This window comes from Bos mutus, chromosome 3 (assembly GCF_027580195.1).
Source record: "Bos mutus isolate GX-2022 chromosome 3, NWIPB_WYAK_1.1, whole genome shotgun sequence".
In the NCBI taxonomy this organism is placed as follows: domain Eukaryota; kingdom Metazoa; phylum Chordata; class Mammalia; order Artiodactyla; family Bovidae; genus Bos; species Bos mutus.
This window is the reverse complement of record NC_091619.1, coordinates 17,826,522-17,841,291: the sequence shown is the minus strand read 5'-3', so window position 1 is coordinate 17,841,291 and position 14,770 is coordinate 17,826,522. Positions and strand designations below refer to the sequence as shown.

The window sequence follows — 14,770 nt, the reverse complement described above, 5'->3', positions numbered from 1 at the left end:
CCAGAAGCCCCCAGACCTCAGCTTGACTCCAGGTTCCTGTTTTGTGCTCTGGAACCAGCCTTTCCGCAGCAGCTGGGGACACAGCAGAGCCCAGGGCCTGGCCGCCAACTTCCGAGAGACTGTTTAGCATGGAGGAAGGAGGAAGGTTATGGAAGACTTGGGGGACGCCAGCCTCAGGGTCCAAGAGGAGACTTTGCCCAAGTCTCTGCCTCCAGGCTCATCCCATGGTCATCACCACCACTGGACATAGACAGTGGGGCCCGGGTGGCCCAGGCAACCCAGGGCTGAGAAGGGAACTCAAGAGTGAGGAGGTGAAGTCAGGACTCAGGGTTCTGACCCTGAGTGTCCCCTCAGCAGCAGGAGAAAGGCCAGGCCCACTGCCTTCTCTGTGTCCCCTCATCTGTCACTGCCGGTCACGACACCTGTCTCCCTCCCAGGATCCACTGAGGATCTGGTGTGAAGATGGCAGTGAGGTGACCTACTTCACTCCCCTGGACTGTGAGTCCCAGAAGGAAGGTTCTGAGATTTAGTTGAAGGATTAATAGAAGGTTTTGAAATAGGCTTTTCTGGGATCATATCCAGAATCTACTGTCTACTAGCTGTATCTTAAAATCTTTATAAACCTGATTTTCCACTCGGACCTGGAGACAACAGATCTAGGTCATAGCTGGTGAGGATGAAGCAGGCAGCAATGGCAGCAGTATCTTGATGCCTGGCACAGCCTTTGCTCTTAGTAAGTGGTGGTTATTACACTCAGAACAAGTTTGTAGAAGGACTGAGTGAGTGAAAACGGAGACCTTGCTGCCTTCAGAGTCCAAAATTCCACCTTTCTTAGGTCCAGAAATCCAGTTTTCTCTACTCTAATCCCTGTCGTGTTGCCACACACTCCACTGGCCCCAGATCAAGCAGGGGACAGAGAAGCCTCTAGGGAAAGATCCTGGGAGGTGCAGTGTGTCCTGGGGTTCTGATGGGAAAGGCTGGGCACACCCTCCTGGGTGTGGCCCACCCACCTGAGTGGGGCAATGCTCCAAGAAGCAGAGAGCGAACAGAGCCGCAGGGCTCCCAGCCCCGGGAAGCTCCCGGCTAAGCCTTATAAAGGGACCAGTCTCTGTCCAGTGAGCATCTCACTCGTCCATCTCCTTGGTGACATCTCTTCTGATCAGGTAAGTCTGCTCCGGCCTATCTACCTTTTCTAGGAGGAGCCGGGAAGCAGCTCTGGGAGGGGATGCAGGAGCCTGTGGTCCAGTCCTGACTCTGCTGCCAACATGCTGAGGTTCCATCTGTGTGGCAAGATGACCAGTACTCCCTGCTCCTCCACTGGCTCCTCGGTGATGCTCTTGTGGACACGTGCCCAGTGGGAGCTGAGGACCCTCCCCCTCTTCTTGCTTTCTCTGGACTCACCTGATTATCAGGTCAAAAAACCCACCGACCCCACCCTTGATGAGAGTGGGAGCCCCAGCCAAAGTCTTAACCCCAGGCTTGGGACCCCCACTCACCATAACTCTGGTGAGACGTCCTGCCCTGACCTGGGTAAAAGACTGATCAACCAGAGCTCCCCACCTCCTCCCAGCAGGAAAATGCTCAGGGACCATCTGCACGCAGGGCTTGGCTCTGGTCTTGGCCACGTTGACAGAAGCCTTGGGTGGGTCCTCTTACTGACAGAACAGTGGGCTCTTTCTCCTACATCAGAAGGCAGTGGGGTTTGTCTTAGATGCTGACACGCGTGACTCAGGGTCATGTCCTGGCTGCATAGGAAAGTCTGGCATGGGAGGGCTGCTCTGTCCAGTTTCTCTGACTGGGGTCCAGGGCAGCCCAGACCTCTGACTGCTGGGGGAAGAACCTGCTTAGGGAAGTCAGACGTTCTCTTTATTTTAATGAGGTCAAGCCTTGGAGATGCACATAGTGCCCAGTAACAGAAAATCGGAAGGACCCCCATCTCCCACATTCCACTCAACAGCCTGGAGCTGGGGCAGCTATTTCTGTTCACTCCCAACCCCAGGCTGATTCTGATCCCCAGTCCCTCTTTCTCTCTCAGGGGTGGTCCAGGAAGGCCCCCACCAGGGCTCAGGACAGGACTGCATTTCTGTCCACTTATTGTAGAGCTTGCTTTATGGTCCAGGTGGGTTTCTAGGGAGTCTTCCTGAAGCAGCCCAGGAGGCTCAAACCAGATCAGAGGTGACACTGTGCTGCCCCTGTGACTCTGACCCTGATGCTGAACCTGGAGGAGATGGATTTGCTGCTGTTTGGGGTGTGGGGTCATTCAAAAGCTCTGGTTGCTGGGTCCCACCTCAGGCTCAGTCCTCTTACTGGGGCTGACCCCCCCGTCTCTGCTTCCACATGCTGTGGTCCTCCCCACAGTGGAGTCTGCCAATCTCCTTCACCTACTCACACCCTGAGCTGTGGGGACCCAGCCCCAAGCTTGGTCGGGCCCTCCTGCTGCTCAGCTACTCCTTTCACCATGCAGAGAAGCAGTTTCTTGTGCTCCAAATGAGCCACGCTTTTGCTGGCTGCTCAGTCCCCATCCAGGTGTCCTAACTTGGGGACCCTCCCCTGGGGGAAGGACACAAAAGTCACTGATTCCTCTCTGGCAGCTCTTTGGAAGCCAAGATGAGCAGCTCTCAGCTTGAGCAGGCCATTACAGACTTGATCAACCTGTTTCACAAATACTCGGGATCCGATGACACCATCGAGAAGGAGGACCTGCTGCAGCTGATGAAGGATAACTTCCCCAACTTCCTCAGTGCCTGTGTGAGTGGGGTTCAGGTCCCCCATGGTGACTGGGTCCTGGCATGACTGAGGACCCTTTCCTGGGTGACTTTGGACAAGTCCCTCTCATTCTCTGATCCTCACTTTCTCATCTGCAAAAGGGCATCATAGAACTTCCTATCCTGACCTATATCAGGGCGTAAAGAGATGATGTATGTGGCAAAGTAGGAAAATGTGTGCATATAAGTAGTTGATGATAAGTTATCAAAAAGTGCTACAGCTGGAGGGCAGTGACGGGTCCCCTCTTGCCTGTCCCAGCTTCTGTATGAGACTCAAACTCTTCTGCTCAGATCTTGAGAGGCTCTAGAGGCTCCCCTCAGGGTTCTTGAGATCAGAGGGAAGGTGACAGAAATTCCATCATTGGCAGAATTTTTTTAATAGGAACAAAATTTTATTTATTTATCTAGAAATATATTTGATTTACAATGTTGTGTTAGTTCAAGCGTACAACATAGTGATTTGATATTTTTATAGATTATACTCCATCAAAGTTGTTGGAACACATTGGTAATATTTTCTATGCTGTACTTTGCATCTTTTTATCTCTCTCTTTTTTTATACCTAGTAGTTTGTACCTGTTAATCCCCTTCCCCTATCTTGCCCCTCCACCTATCCCTCTCACCTCTGGAACAACTAGGTTGCTTTCTGTATAAATGCACTCCTGACAGAATTTAACCCCTCCTTTTACAACGAATTTGCTGACCTGCTTTAACCCGACAATTAGAATATTCTGAATGAATTACAAAAAAAAAAAAAAAAAAAAAGGTTGCTGCTGCTGCTGCTAAGTCGCTTCAGTTGTGTCCAACTCTGTGCGATCCCATAGATGGCAGCCCACCAGGCTCCCCCGTCCCTGGGATTCTCCAGCCAAGAACACTGGAGTGGGTTGCCATTTCCTTCTCCAAAAAAAAGAGGTTACTAGGTAACAAAGAGGTTAGGTAAGTAAGAAAAGGAAACTCAAAGCATGTAGGATCCTGGAGGCCAAAAAGAGAAAATAGGAGAGGAGGGTTAGGTTGACGATGACAAGGATGGAGTTTATTTATTATTTATTGATTTAATTGAAGTATAGTCAATAATAGAGTTATAATATATAGTTATAATATAGTGTTAGTTTCAGGTATGCAACACAGTGATTCGGTTATATTTACATATGAGTAGTTACTCTTGCCTGGAAAATCCCATGAATGGAGGAACCTGGTAGGCTGTAGTCCATGGGGTTGCTAAGAGTCAGACACAACTGAGTGACTTCCCTTTCACTTTTCACTTTTCTGCATTGGAGAAGGAAATGGCAACCCACTCCAGTGTTCTTGCCTGGAGAATCCCAGGGATGGGGGAGCCTGGTGGGCTGCCGTCTATGGGGTTGCACAGATTTGGACACAACTGAAGTGACTTAGCAGCAGCAGCAGCAGCAGGGCTTATTTGGGGCTTCCCTGGTAGCTCAACTGGTAAAGAACCCACCTGTAATACAGGAGACCCTGGTTTGATTCCTGGGTCAGGAAGTTCCTCTGGAGAAGGGATAGATAACCCACTCCAGTATTCTTGCCTGGAGAATCTCCATGGACAGATGAGCCTGGTGGGCTACAGTTCATGGAGTCGTTAACAGTCAGGCAGACTGAGCACAGCACAGCGTTTATTTGAGTCCCGGAACAGAACTTAGGTAGGTTCAGCCTTCTAGGGGGTTGAGGGGGTGTTTTGGGGCTGGAGACCACCCACCAGCACACTGATCAGGGCAACTCAGGGCAGAGTCTGCTCACCATGTGAGTCTCTCATCCAAGTTCACATTTGGGGAAGGACTGTCTGTTGAACTGCAGGGAAATGTCAATATCCCTACCTCATCCCACACCTCCCCTCCTCAATGCCACACCAGACACCTTTGGGCTGTGCTGGGTCCTCATTTTTCTATCTCTGCCTCTTCCTCTTCTCCCAGCTCATTGCTCTTGTGGGGATGAATTTGCCTTGTTTTGTGTTTTTTCCCACAGGAGAAAAGGGGCAGAGATTACTTGTCCAATATCTTTGAGAAACAAGACAAGAATAAAGACCAGAAGATTGACTTTTCTGAGTTCCTGTCCTTGCTGGCAGACATAGCCACAGACTATCACAACCACAGCCACGGAGCACAGCTCTGTTCTGGGGGAAATCAGTGAGCCCAGAGGCCTCCGGACAACCCAAGAAACAATAAAGTGTCTTTTCTCACCAGAAACTTGTGTTACTTCCTCCTTTTTGTTGCTGCATGTAGCTCAGAGAGAATACACAATGGTCAGTTACCTGCTTTGAAGATTCCCCAGTATATGAGCAAATTCTTCCCAGCAAATCTCCTTCCCAGTGTACAGCGGTGATGAGAGTTTTTGCAAAGAAAATTAACAAGTTTATTGTCTAAGAGGAAACATCTCCTGAGGAAATACACAGACAGGCAGATTCACAATCACTCTGTGTGGTTTCAACACATGCCCACCTCCAAACACCCTCATTCACACAATCCCAACCATCTAAATGATGCAGTTGCTTCTGAAGACACTGGAATGTGGCCAGCGCATTTCCCTGGGAGATCAGTCTCTTGCTCTGTACCCCCAGCCCTCACCGCCTGTAGGGACCCAGGGTCAGGGTGTCTCTCTGGCCAGAGCGGGCAAGAGATTCCCCACCTTCATCAATTAGGTTGTTCCTCAGCAGAGGAATTATCCCTGGATATTGACAGTTTATATCGGCTATTCCATGCACCTGTGATTAGAGAGAAGAAAAGTGTGAGGCTGTTACCATCCTGTGTTCTGTGCGCTAAGTCTTCTGGCATGCAATTTTTGTCCTCAGAAAATGAAAACTCTTTAAGCCAATGGTCCCAGAAGAAAACAGAGTGTACCCCTGTTAGAAGGGCTGGACTATTTCATGTAGGATCTCTGAGTTTCAACTTGACCAACAGTTACAAAATTCTTATTCAAAGGGGAAACATTTCTGCTGAGGAAAATACCTACTGTTATATGTAGTAATCGATGCAGTCTTTTTAAATGTCCTTTTGAATCAGGTCTGTGTTAATAATAGTTTTACCCTCAATATATCCCCTGCCAAGGCATTGTATACATAAGTGATAATGCATGTTGTCAGATTTCTATAACTGTGTTCAACTGAATTAAAAATAAAGAAATGAAGGAACACTCTTATCCCAGATAAAGACAGGTGCACTTACCTTTAGGCTACCCAGAGCCTGTTCCGCAGCCAAGGCATGTGGCAGCTCCTCCACCAGGTCTCCACGGGAGCTGGAGGGGCAAAGGGTCAAGACACTGATGAGGCTGTTCAGGAATCCCTCAGCGTTTTTTTTTTCCTGATGGGAACATGGGGTGGAGTGTATGCTTAAAGGAGGTTAGTAACTATGGACTGAGCTGCCGTTGACTCATCCTCTTTGTTGGATGAAGGAGAGCAAAGGAGAGGAACAGGAAAGATGTGAAACGGAGCTTCTGCATTTTAACTAATGAGAAGCTAACCAATGGGGAAAAAACAAACACTAAAATGCATGCTGGCTTTCCATGATAGGGACCCTTGACCCTCCTGCCTGTTTTGAGCTTCTGCTAAATCATCCATGTCTTCCCAGATCGCTGCCTCCCCAGGATCCACAGCTGCAGTTATTGTGCTTACTAAGTCGCCTATGAGACTTTGTTTTTGATTAAAAGCAAACTCTTTTAGGGGACTGTATTCAATCCTGCCTTTCCAAATAGATTTTATCAATCAAGTTTTATTTTTTCCCAGTCATTTTCCAAATAATGTGTGCATGTCCACTGAGTTAGTGGCTGTCCACACTCACAGAAGTCATACATTTAATCATCCAAGTAGCTCCAGAATGAGAGAAGTACCCCTTTTCCATCAGCAGCCATATTCTCCTGAAAGAAAAGTGGGGAATGAGAGAGTTAAGTCTTGGGTAGGTTGATAAGGAGTCCAGGGCCCCAGAAAAGGAGGAAGGGGTCTGGAGCCCTCAAGGGGGAGAATGGGGTCCGGGTCCCTCGAGAAGGAGAAAAGGACAAACTTTTTCCCTACATTCCTTTGTTTAGTCACATAAAACTTTTTTTTTTTTTAAGCCCAGAGCTAAAGATTACATGACATATCTTGCTCAATCAGTTCAGTTGCTCAGTCGTGTCTGACTGTGATCCCATGGACTGCAGCATGCCAGGCCTCCCTGTCCATCACCAACTCCCGGAGTCCATCCAAACCCATGTCCATTGAGTCGGTGATGCCATCCAACCACCTTAATCTCTGTCTTTCCCTTCTCCTCCTGCCTTCAATCTTTTCCAGCATCAGGGTCTTTCCCAATGAGTCAGTTCCTCGCATCAGGTGGCCAAAGTTTTGGAGTTTCCAGCTTCAGCGTCAGTCCTTCAAATAAATATTCAGGACTGATTTCCTTTAGATTTGACTGGTTTGATCTTGCTGTCCAAGGGATTCTCAAGAGTATTCTGAAACATCACATGGTCCACTGGAGATGGGAATGGCAAACCAGTTCAGTATTCTTGCCTTGAGAACCCCATGAACAGCATGAAAATGCAAAAAGATATGACACTGAAAGATGAACTCCCCAGCTCAGTAGGTGTCCAATATACTACTGCAGAAGAGCAGAGAAATTGCTCCAGAAAGAATGAAGAGGCTGAGCCAAAGTGAAAACAATGCCCAGCTGTGGATTTGACTGGTGATGGAAGTAAAGTGTGATGCTCTAAAGAATGATATTGCGTAGGAACCTGGAATGTTAGGTCTACGAATCAAGGTAAATTGGAAGTGGTCAAACAGGAGATGGCAAGAGTGAATGTTGACATTTTAGGAATCAGTGAACTAAAATGGACTGGAACGGGCAAATTTAACTCAGATGACCATTATATCTACTACTGTGGGCAAGAATCCATGAGAAGAAATGGAGTAGCCCTCATAGTCAACAAAAGAGTCTGAAATGCAGTACTTGGGTGCAGTCTCAAAAATGACAGAATGATCTCTGTTCGTTTCCAAGGCAAACCATTCAATATCACAGTGATCCAAGTCTATGCTCTAACCAGTAACTCTGAAGAAGCTGAAGTTGAATGTGTCTATGAAGACCTACAAGACTGTTTAGAACTAACACTCAAAAAAGTTGTCCTTTTCATCATAGGGGACTGGAATTCAAAAGTAGGAAGTCAAGAAACACCAGGCTGCTGCTGCTGCTGCTAAGTTGATTCAGCCGTGTCCGACTCATAACAGGCAAATTGGGCCTTGGAGTACAAAATGAAGCAGGGCAAAGGCTAACAGAGTTTTGCCAAGAGAACGCACTGGTCATAGCAAACACCCTCTTCCAACAACACAAGAGACAACTCTACATGTGGACCCCATCAGATAATCAGTTCTGAAATCTGATTACATTCTTTGCAGCCAAAGATGAAGAAGCTCTATACAGTTAGCAAAAACAAAACCAGGAGCTGACTGTGGCTCAGATCATGAACTCCTTATTGCCAAATTCAGACTTAAATTGAAGAAAGTATGGAAAACCACTAGACCATTCAGGTACGACATAAATCAAATCCCTTACAATTATACAGCAAAAGTGACAAATAGATTAAAGGGACTTCATCTGATAGACGGTGTGCCTGAAGAACTATGGACGGAGATCTGTAACATTGTACAGAAGGCAGTGATCAAAACCATCCCAAGGAAAACAAATGCAAAAAGGCAAAATGGTTGTTGAAGAGGCCTTACAAATAGCTGAGACAAGAAGAGAAGTGAAAGGCAAAGGAGAAAAGGAAAAATATACTCATCAAAATGCAGAGTTCCAAAGAATAGCAAGGAGAGTTAAGCAAGCCTTCCTCAGTGATCAATGCAAAGAAATAGAGGAAAACAATAGAATCAGAAAACAATAGAACAGGGTAGAAAGAATGCCCGCTTGCTAGTTTTTAGCAAGGTGTTGCGTACGTTTTCAATGAAAAGCAAGGCATTATATACTTTTCCAATGCAAAGCAAGACGGAATATACTTGATCAGTGCAAAGAAATAGGGGAAAACAATAGAATGGGAAAGACTAGAGGTCTCTTCAAGAAAATTAGAGATATCAAGGGAACATTTCATGCAAAGATGGGCACAATAAAGGACAGAAATGGTATGGACTTAACAGAAGCAGAAAATATTAAGAGGTGGCAACGATACACAGAAGAGCTATACAAAAAAGATCTTCATGACGCAGATAACCATGATGGTGTGATCATTCACCTAGAGCCAGACATCCTGGAGTGTGAAGTAAAGTGGGCCTTAGGAAGTATCACTGAACAAAACTAGTGGTGATGGAATTCCAGTTGAGCTATTTCAAATCTTGAAAGATGATGACGGGTTTGATCTTGCTGTCTAAGGGATTCTCAAGAGTCTTCAGCACTGCAGTTCAAAACCATCAATTCTTCAGCGCTCAGCTTCCTTTATGGTCCAACCCTCACATCCATACATGACTACTGGAAAAAGCATAGCTTTGACTAGATAGACCTTAGTCAGTAAAGTAACATCTCTGCTTTTTAATATGCTGTCTAGGTTTGTCATAACTTTTCTCCATTAGCCTCCTATCCTTATCTGTTAGAGGGCAGTCAGAATGAAAACCACAATCACAGTAGTCACGTATGGATGTGAGAGTTGGACTATAAAGAAAGCTGAGGGCTGAAAAATTGATGCTTTTGAACTTTGTTGTTGGAGAAGACTCTTGAGAGTCCCTTGGACTGCTGCTGCTACTGCTAAGTCACTTCAGTCGTGTCCGACTCTGTGTGACCCCATAGACAGCAGCCCACCAGGCTCCCCCATCCCTGGGATTCTCCAGGCAAGAACACTGGAGTGGCTTGCCATTTCCTTCTCCAATGCAGGAAAGTGAAAAGTGACAGTGAAGTCGCCCAGTCGTGTCCGACTCTTAGCAATCCCATGGACTGTAGCTCACCAGGCTCCTCCATCCATAGGATTTTCCAGGCAAGAGTACTGGAGTGGGGTGCCAATGCCTTCTCCCCTTGGACTGCAAGGAGATCCAAACAGTCAGTCCTAAAGGAAATCAGTCCTGAATATTCATTGGGAGGACTGATGCTGAAGCTGAAACTCCAATACTTTGGCCACCTGATGTGAAGAACAGATTAATTGGAAAAGACCCTGATGCTGGGATAAAAGTGAAGGCAGGAGGAGAAGGGGACGGCAGAGGATGAGATGGTTGAATGGCATCACTGACTCGATGCACATGAGTCTGAGCAAGCTCTGGGAATTGGTGATGGACAGGGATACCTGGCATGCTGCAGTCTATGGGGTCACAAAGAGTCAGACATGACTGAGCGACTGAACTGAACTGAACTGAACTTCTTCCAAGAAGCAAGTGTCTTTTAATTTCATGGCTGCAGTCATCATCTGCAGTGATCTTGGTGCCCAAGAAAATAAAGTCTGTTTCCATTGATTTCCCATCTATTGACCATGATGGGACTGGATGCCATGACTAATTTTTTGAATGTTGAGTTTTAAGCCAACTTTTCCACTCTCTTTCACTTTCATCAAGAGGCTCTTTAGTTCTTCTTCACTTTCTACCATAAGGGTGGTGTCATTTGTATATTCAAGGTTATTGATATTTCACCTGGCAATCTTGATTCCAGCTGTGGTTCATTCAGCCCAGCATTTCGCATGATGTACTCGGCCTATAAGTTAAATCAGCAGGGTGACAATATACAGCCTTGATGTACTCCTTTCCCAGTTTGGAACCAGTCTGTTGTTCCATGTCTGGTTCTAACTGTTGCTTCTTGACCTGCATACAGGTTTCTCAGAAGGCAGGTAAGGTGGTCTGGAATTCCCATCTCTCTAAGAATTTTCCCATTTGTTGTGATCCACTCAGTCAAAGGCTTTATCATAGTCAATGAAGCAGAAGTAGTCATTTTTCTGGAATTCTCTTGATTTTTCTATGATCCAACAAATGTTGGCAACTTGCTTTCTGGTTCCTCTGCCTTTTCCAAATCCAGTTTGAGCATCTGGAAGTTCTCGGTTCACATACTGTTGAAGCCTGGCTTGGAGAATTTTGAGCATTACTTTACTAGCATGTGAGATATGTGCAATTGTGAGGTATTTTGAGCATTCTTTGGCATTGTCTTTCTTTCGGATTGGAATGAAAACTGACCTTTTCCAGTCTGGTGGCCACTGCTGACTTTTCCAAATTTGCTGGCATATTGAGTGCAGCACTTTCACAGCATCATCTTTCAGGATTTGAAATAGCTCAACTGGAATTCCATCACCTCCACTAGCTTTGTTTGTAGTGATGCTTCCTAAGGCCTACTTGACTTTGCACTCTAGGATGTCTGGCTCTAGGTGAATGATCACACCATTGTGGTCATCTGGGTCATGAAGATCTTTTTTATATAGTCTTCTGTGTATTCTTGCCAGCTCTTATTAATATTTTCTGCTTCTGTTAGGTCCATACCATTTCTTTCTTTATTGTGTCCATCTTTGCATGAACTCTTCCTTTAGTACGTCTAATTTTCTTGAGGAGATCTGTAGTCTTTCCAATTCTATTGTTTTCCCCTATTTCTTTGCACTGATCAAGTATATTCTGCCTTGCTTTGCATTGGAAAAGTATATAATGCATTGCTTTGCATTGAAAACGTATGTAACACCTTGCTAAAAACTAGCAAGTGGGCATTCTTTCTACCCCGTTCTGATGTCTATGTCAGAAGCTTTCTCTGTTTCTTTTATAGTTTAATAAAACTCCATTACACAGAAAGCTCCTAGTGATCAAGCCTGGTCTCTGACCCTGGAACAAAATCCTCTCCTCCAGAGGTCACGAATCTCTGCACAGCACATGTCTCGCAGCCGTAACCTACAGTCTCCAGGTTGCATCCTGACCCTAAATCTCCTCTTTGCTTTCCCATAGCCACTTCACATGGCCACCACCCTCAGACACCAGAAAACTGGATGGCAGATAATGAAGATTCAGAGAACGAGAGCAAGAACATGCAGGTCATTTATTTCCTCTTCCGTATTTAAAAAAATTTTTTTGTTTTTCTGGTTCATAGACTCTTTCTTATAAACCTTTCCCATCTCCTCTTTCCATCCTTTTATGATTATCCTTCCAGAGGACCTGTTCTCTTATAGGCACTTCGGATCCTGGGAGCTTATATAAAATCTATGAAATCTGTCTGCAGCCCTCTTCCCCCACTTTCTTAGCATTGCCTTGGCTCCTGACCTCAGGTCTGCACCATTGAACCTGGCTTTGTCACCATGAGTGACTTGAGCAGGAGTTGAGGCTGAAGTCAGTAGGTCTGGACCCATGCAGCTGAAGGGCCCCCATGAAGTTTGCACTGCCCTGGTCTATGCTATATGGATGCTTTCCTGCCCTGGGAGGCCTTGGACCTGCCTGCCTGATCTTTTCCTTCCAGATGTCAAAACATTCTCTGCTCATGTCCTTGAGGAAAGTTTTTGAGGATGTCAGTGGTGATGATAAAGAAAAGGATCGGAAAGAGCAAGTGTGAACGTGCAGCCTGGGATGAAAAGATGAGGCAGATGAGGGCATGTGTGTCCATCACGTCCCCAACTCTCTTGCTGGTGTTTCAGAAACATTGGCAAAAACACTGGGGGCAGCTGTTGAATGTGACCACAAAAGTGGGAGACAAGAGGTGGTAATAATCTATGCAGATTTGAGGATGCCCTGAGCACATCTCCCCAGAGCACAGGTCCCCATCCACAGATGCCCCTGAGATTGTTGGGCTGGGTCATCTGGCAGCTCTATGTTAGTAGGGAGGCTGGGGGGCACTGTGGGGTCACTGTGTGTATGAGTCCAGGAGCTGCTGTTTCAGCATGTTCTCTTTGAAGATCCTCACTGGCGGGTTCCTCATCTTCTGCAGGACCCAGCTCTGCCCTCCCAACCCCCTAAAGGCATCAGGAAGCATCCCTAGTTCAAAATCAGCTGTAGTGAGAAGTTGGGGTGGACCCACCCTCCCTAGTCCTAGGCTCCTGGGAATAGAGTGGAGGAGACACAGGTGCCCAGAGCTCATTCAGGTAGGCAGTCACCTTGCAGCTCTGCATCCCTGTGGGTGCTCCTTGGTCCTGACGGTCCCAGCTAGCCTGAGAAGGAACTGAGCCTGGGGTCCCTCAGCCTCTGGAGCCCTGGGGGTCCTGGGTCACCTCGGGGCACCATTTCTCAACTGGAGTTGGAGGTTCCATAGATTCTTCTGTGTGTGTGTCCAACTCCAACTAAAGAAACAGCAGAAAGCAGCTCAGTGCAGTGTGTACTTGGGATGCATGACAGAATTCAAGCTACCCACGTTCCTTTTATTTTTATTCCAATTCTTTCTGTTTTTTCTTTGTAAACCCAGACATGCTTCTGCTTATTTTTTTTTTCGTGCACCCCTATATCCAGAGCAGCACTATTTACTAGAGCCAAGATAGAGAATCAACCAACAAGGCCAAAGACTGAAAAATGAAGATGAAGTGAGACAGCCAGATGCTGAAATACTCCTCACTCATAAAACAGAATTGTAAGGAGAGTGCAGAGAAAAAGAGAATGAGCCAGGCAGTCAGGCAAGAAAAGGGAAATTAATTAGAGGGAAACAAGAGGGTGACTGGCCCTTGAGGAGAACCAGTGTCCTCCCTTTCTGATGGGGTCTTTCTTATACCCCACCAATGAAAAGTTCTCTGAATGGATGGTTAATTTTTAGCCTATAGTTGAGTCCTGTGGTCATGTAGCCTGAGGTCTGGAATCTGGTGGTCTTTTAGCTTTGAGAAGGTAGTCACCAGTGAGAAAACAGAATGTCGTTTGGGCAATTTTTGGTCAATCTCAAGGGTCACTGTGATTTTATTCTTTGTTGGGAGGTCAACATAACGAGCCATCTTAACAGTGAGCCCCCATGTGGGGTCTATGAATCCTTTACCCTCACAGACAAGAAATGTGAAACTGTATTAGATAATCCACAAGGAATATTCTTTTCTCTCCTTCCATCCTTACTTCCTTGCACAGATACACAGAAATCTGTAACTCTAGGAGGTAATCCACAGTAATTATCTCCTAAGTTTTTTCTATGTATACACAGAAAAGTATAACTGAGATAGATAATTCAGAAGGACCTGATGTTCAGCATTCTTCTCACTCTTCTATGGCAAAAAAAAAATAAAAATAAAAATAAAAAGAGAGAGAGCGATATTCCACCCCATAAATACGTATGCCTGAGTCAGGAGGCTGTATCTGCTTATTTTAATTAGATAAAATTAGCAAGGAGATAAAGGTAAAAGAAGAAATGAAAAATATTTAAATGTTCAGTAGAATTAAAAAAAATTAATCGAACAATGAGGTACAAGAAGGAATACAACACAGACACATCTGAAACGTTCCTTGGATTTCATATGAGTCAAACCAGTCTCCATGGCAAATAGATGGGGAAACAGTGGAAACAGTGTCAGGCTTTATTTTTCTGGGCTCCAAAATCCCTGCAGATGGTGATTGCAGCCATGAAATTAAAAGACGCTTACTCCTTGGAAGGAAAGTTATGACCAACCTAGATAGCATATTAAAAAGCAGAGACATTACTTTGCCAACAAAGGTCCATCTAGTCAAGGCTATGGTTTTTCCAGTGGTTATGTATGGATGTGAGAGTTGGACTATAAAGAAAGCTGAGCACAGAAGAATTGATGCTTTTGAACTGTGGTGTTGGAGAAGACTCTTGAGAGTTCCTTGGACTGCAAGGAGATCCAACCAGTCCATCCTAAAGGAGATCAGCCCTGAGTGTTCATTGGAAGGATTGATGTTGAAGCTGAAACTCCAATACTCTGGCCACCTGATGTGAAGAGCTGACTCATTTGAAAAGACCCTGATGCTGGGAAAGATTGAGAGCAGGAGGAGAAGGGGACGACAGAGGATGAGATGGTTGGATGGCATCACCGACTCAATGGACATGGGTTTGGCTGGACGCTGCGAGTTGGTGATGGACAGGGAGGCCTGGCATGCTGCGGTTCATGGGGTCGCAGACAGTTGCACACGACTGAGCGACTGAACTAAAATGAAACCAGTCTCCAGACTAGGGGAAGAAGAA

General features: G+C 45.9%; 1 protein-coding gene across 1 annotated transcript; it reads left to right on the top strand.

Annotated features, from left to right (window-relative positions):
* Positions 1-1,210: 1,210 nt before the first annotated feature.
* On the top strand, positions 1,211-4,907 carry LOC102269352 (protein S100-A7). The gene is made up of 2 exons (XM_005911481.3): positions 1,211-2,748; positions 4,743-4,907. Exons 1-2 carry the CDS (start codon positions 2,608-2,610, stop codon positions 4,905-4,907), a joined length of 306 nt encoding a protein of 101 aa, XP_005911543.2. The 5' UTR covers positions 1,211-2,607.
* Positions 4,908-14,770: the final 9,863 nt, after the last annotated feature.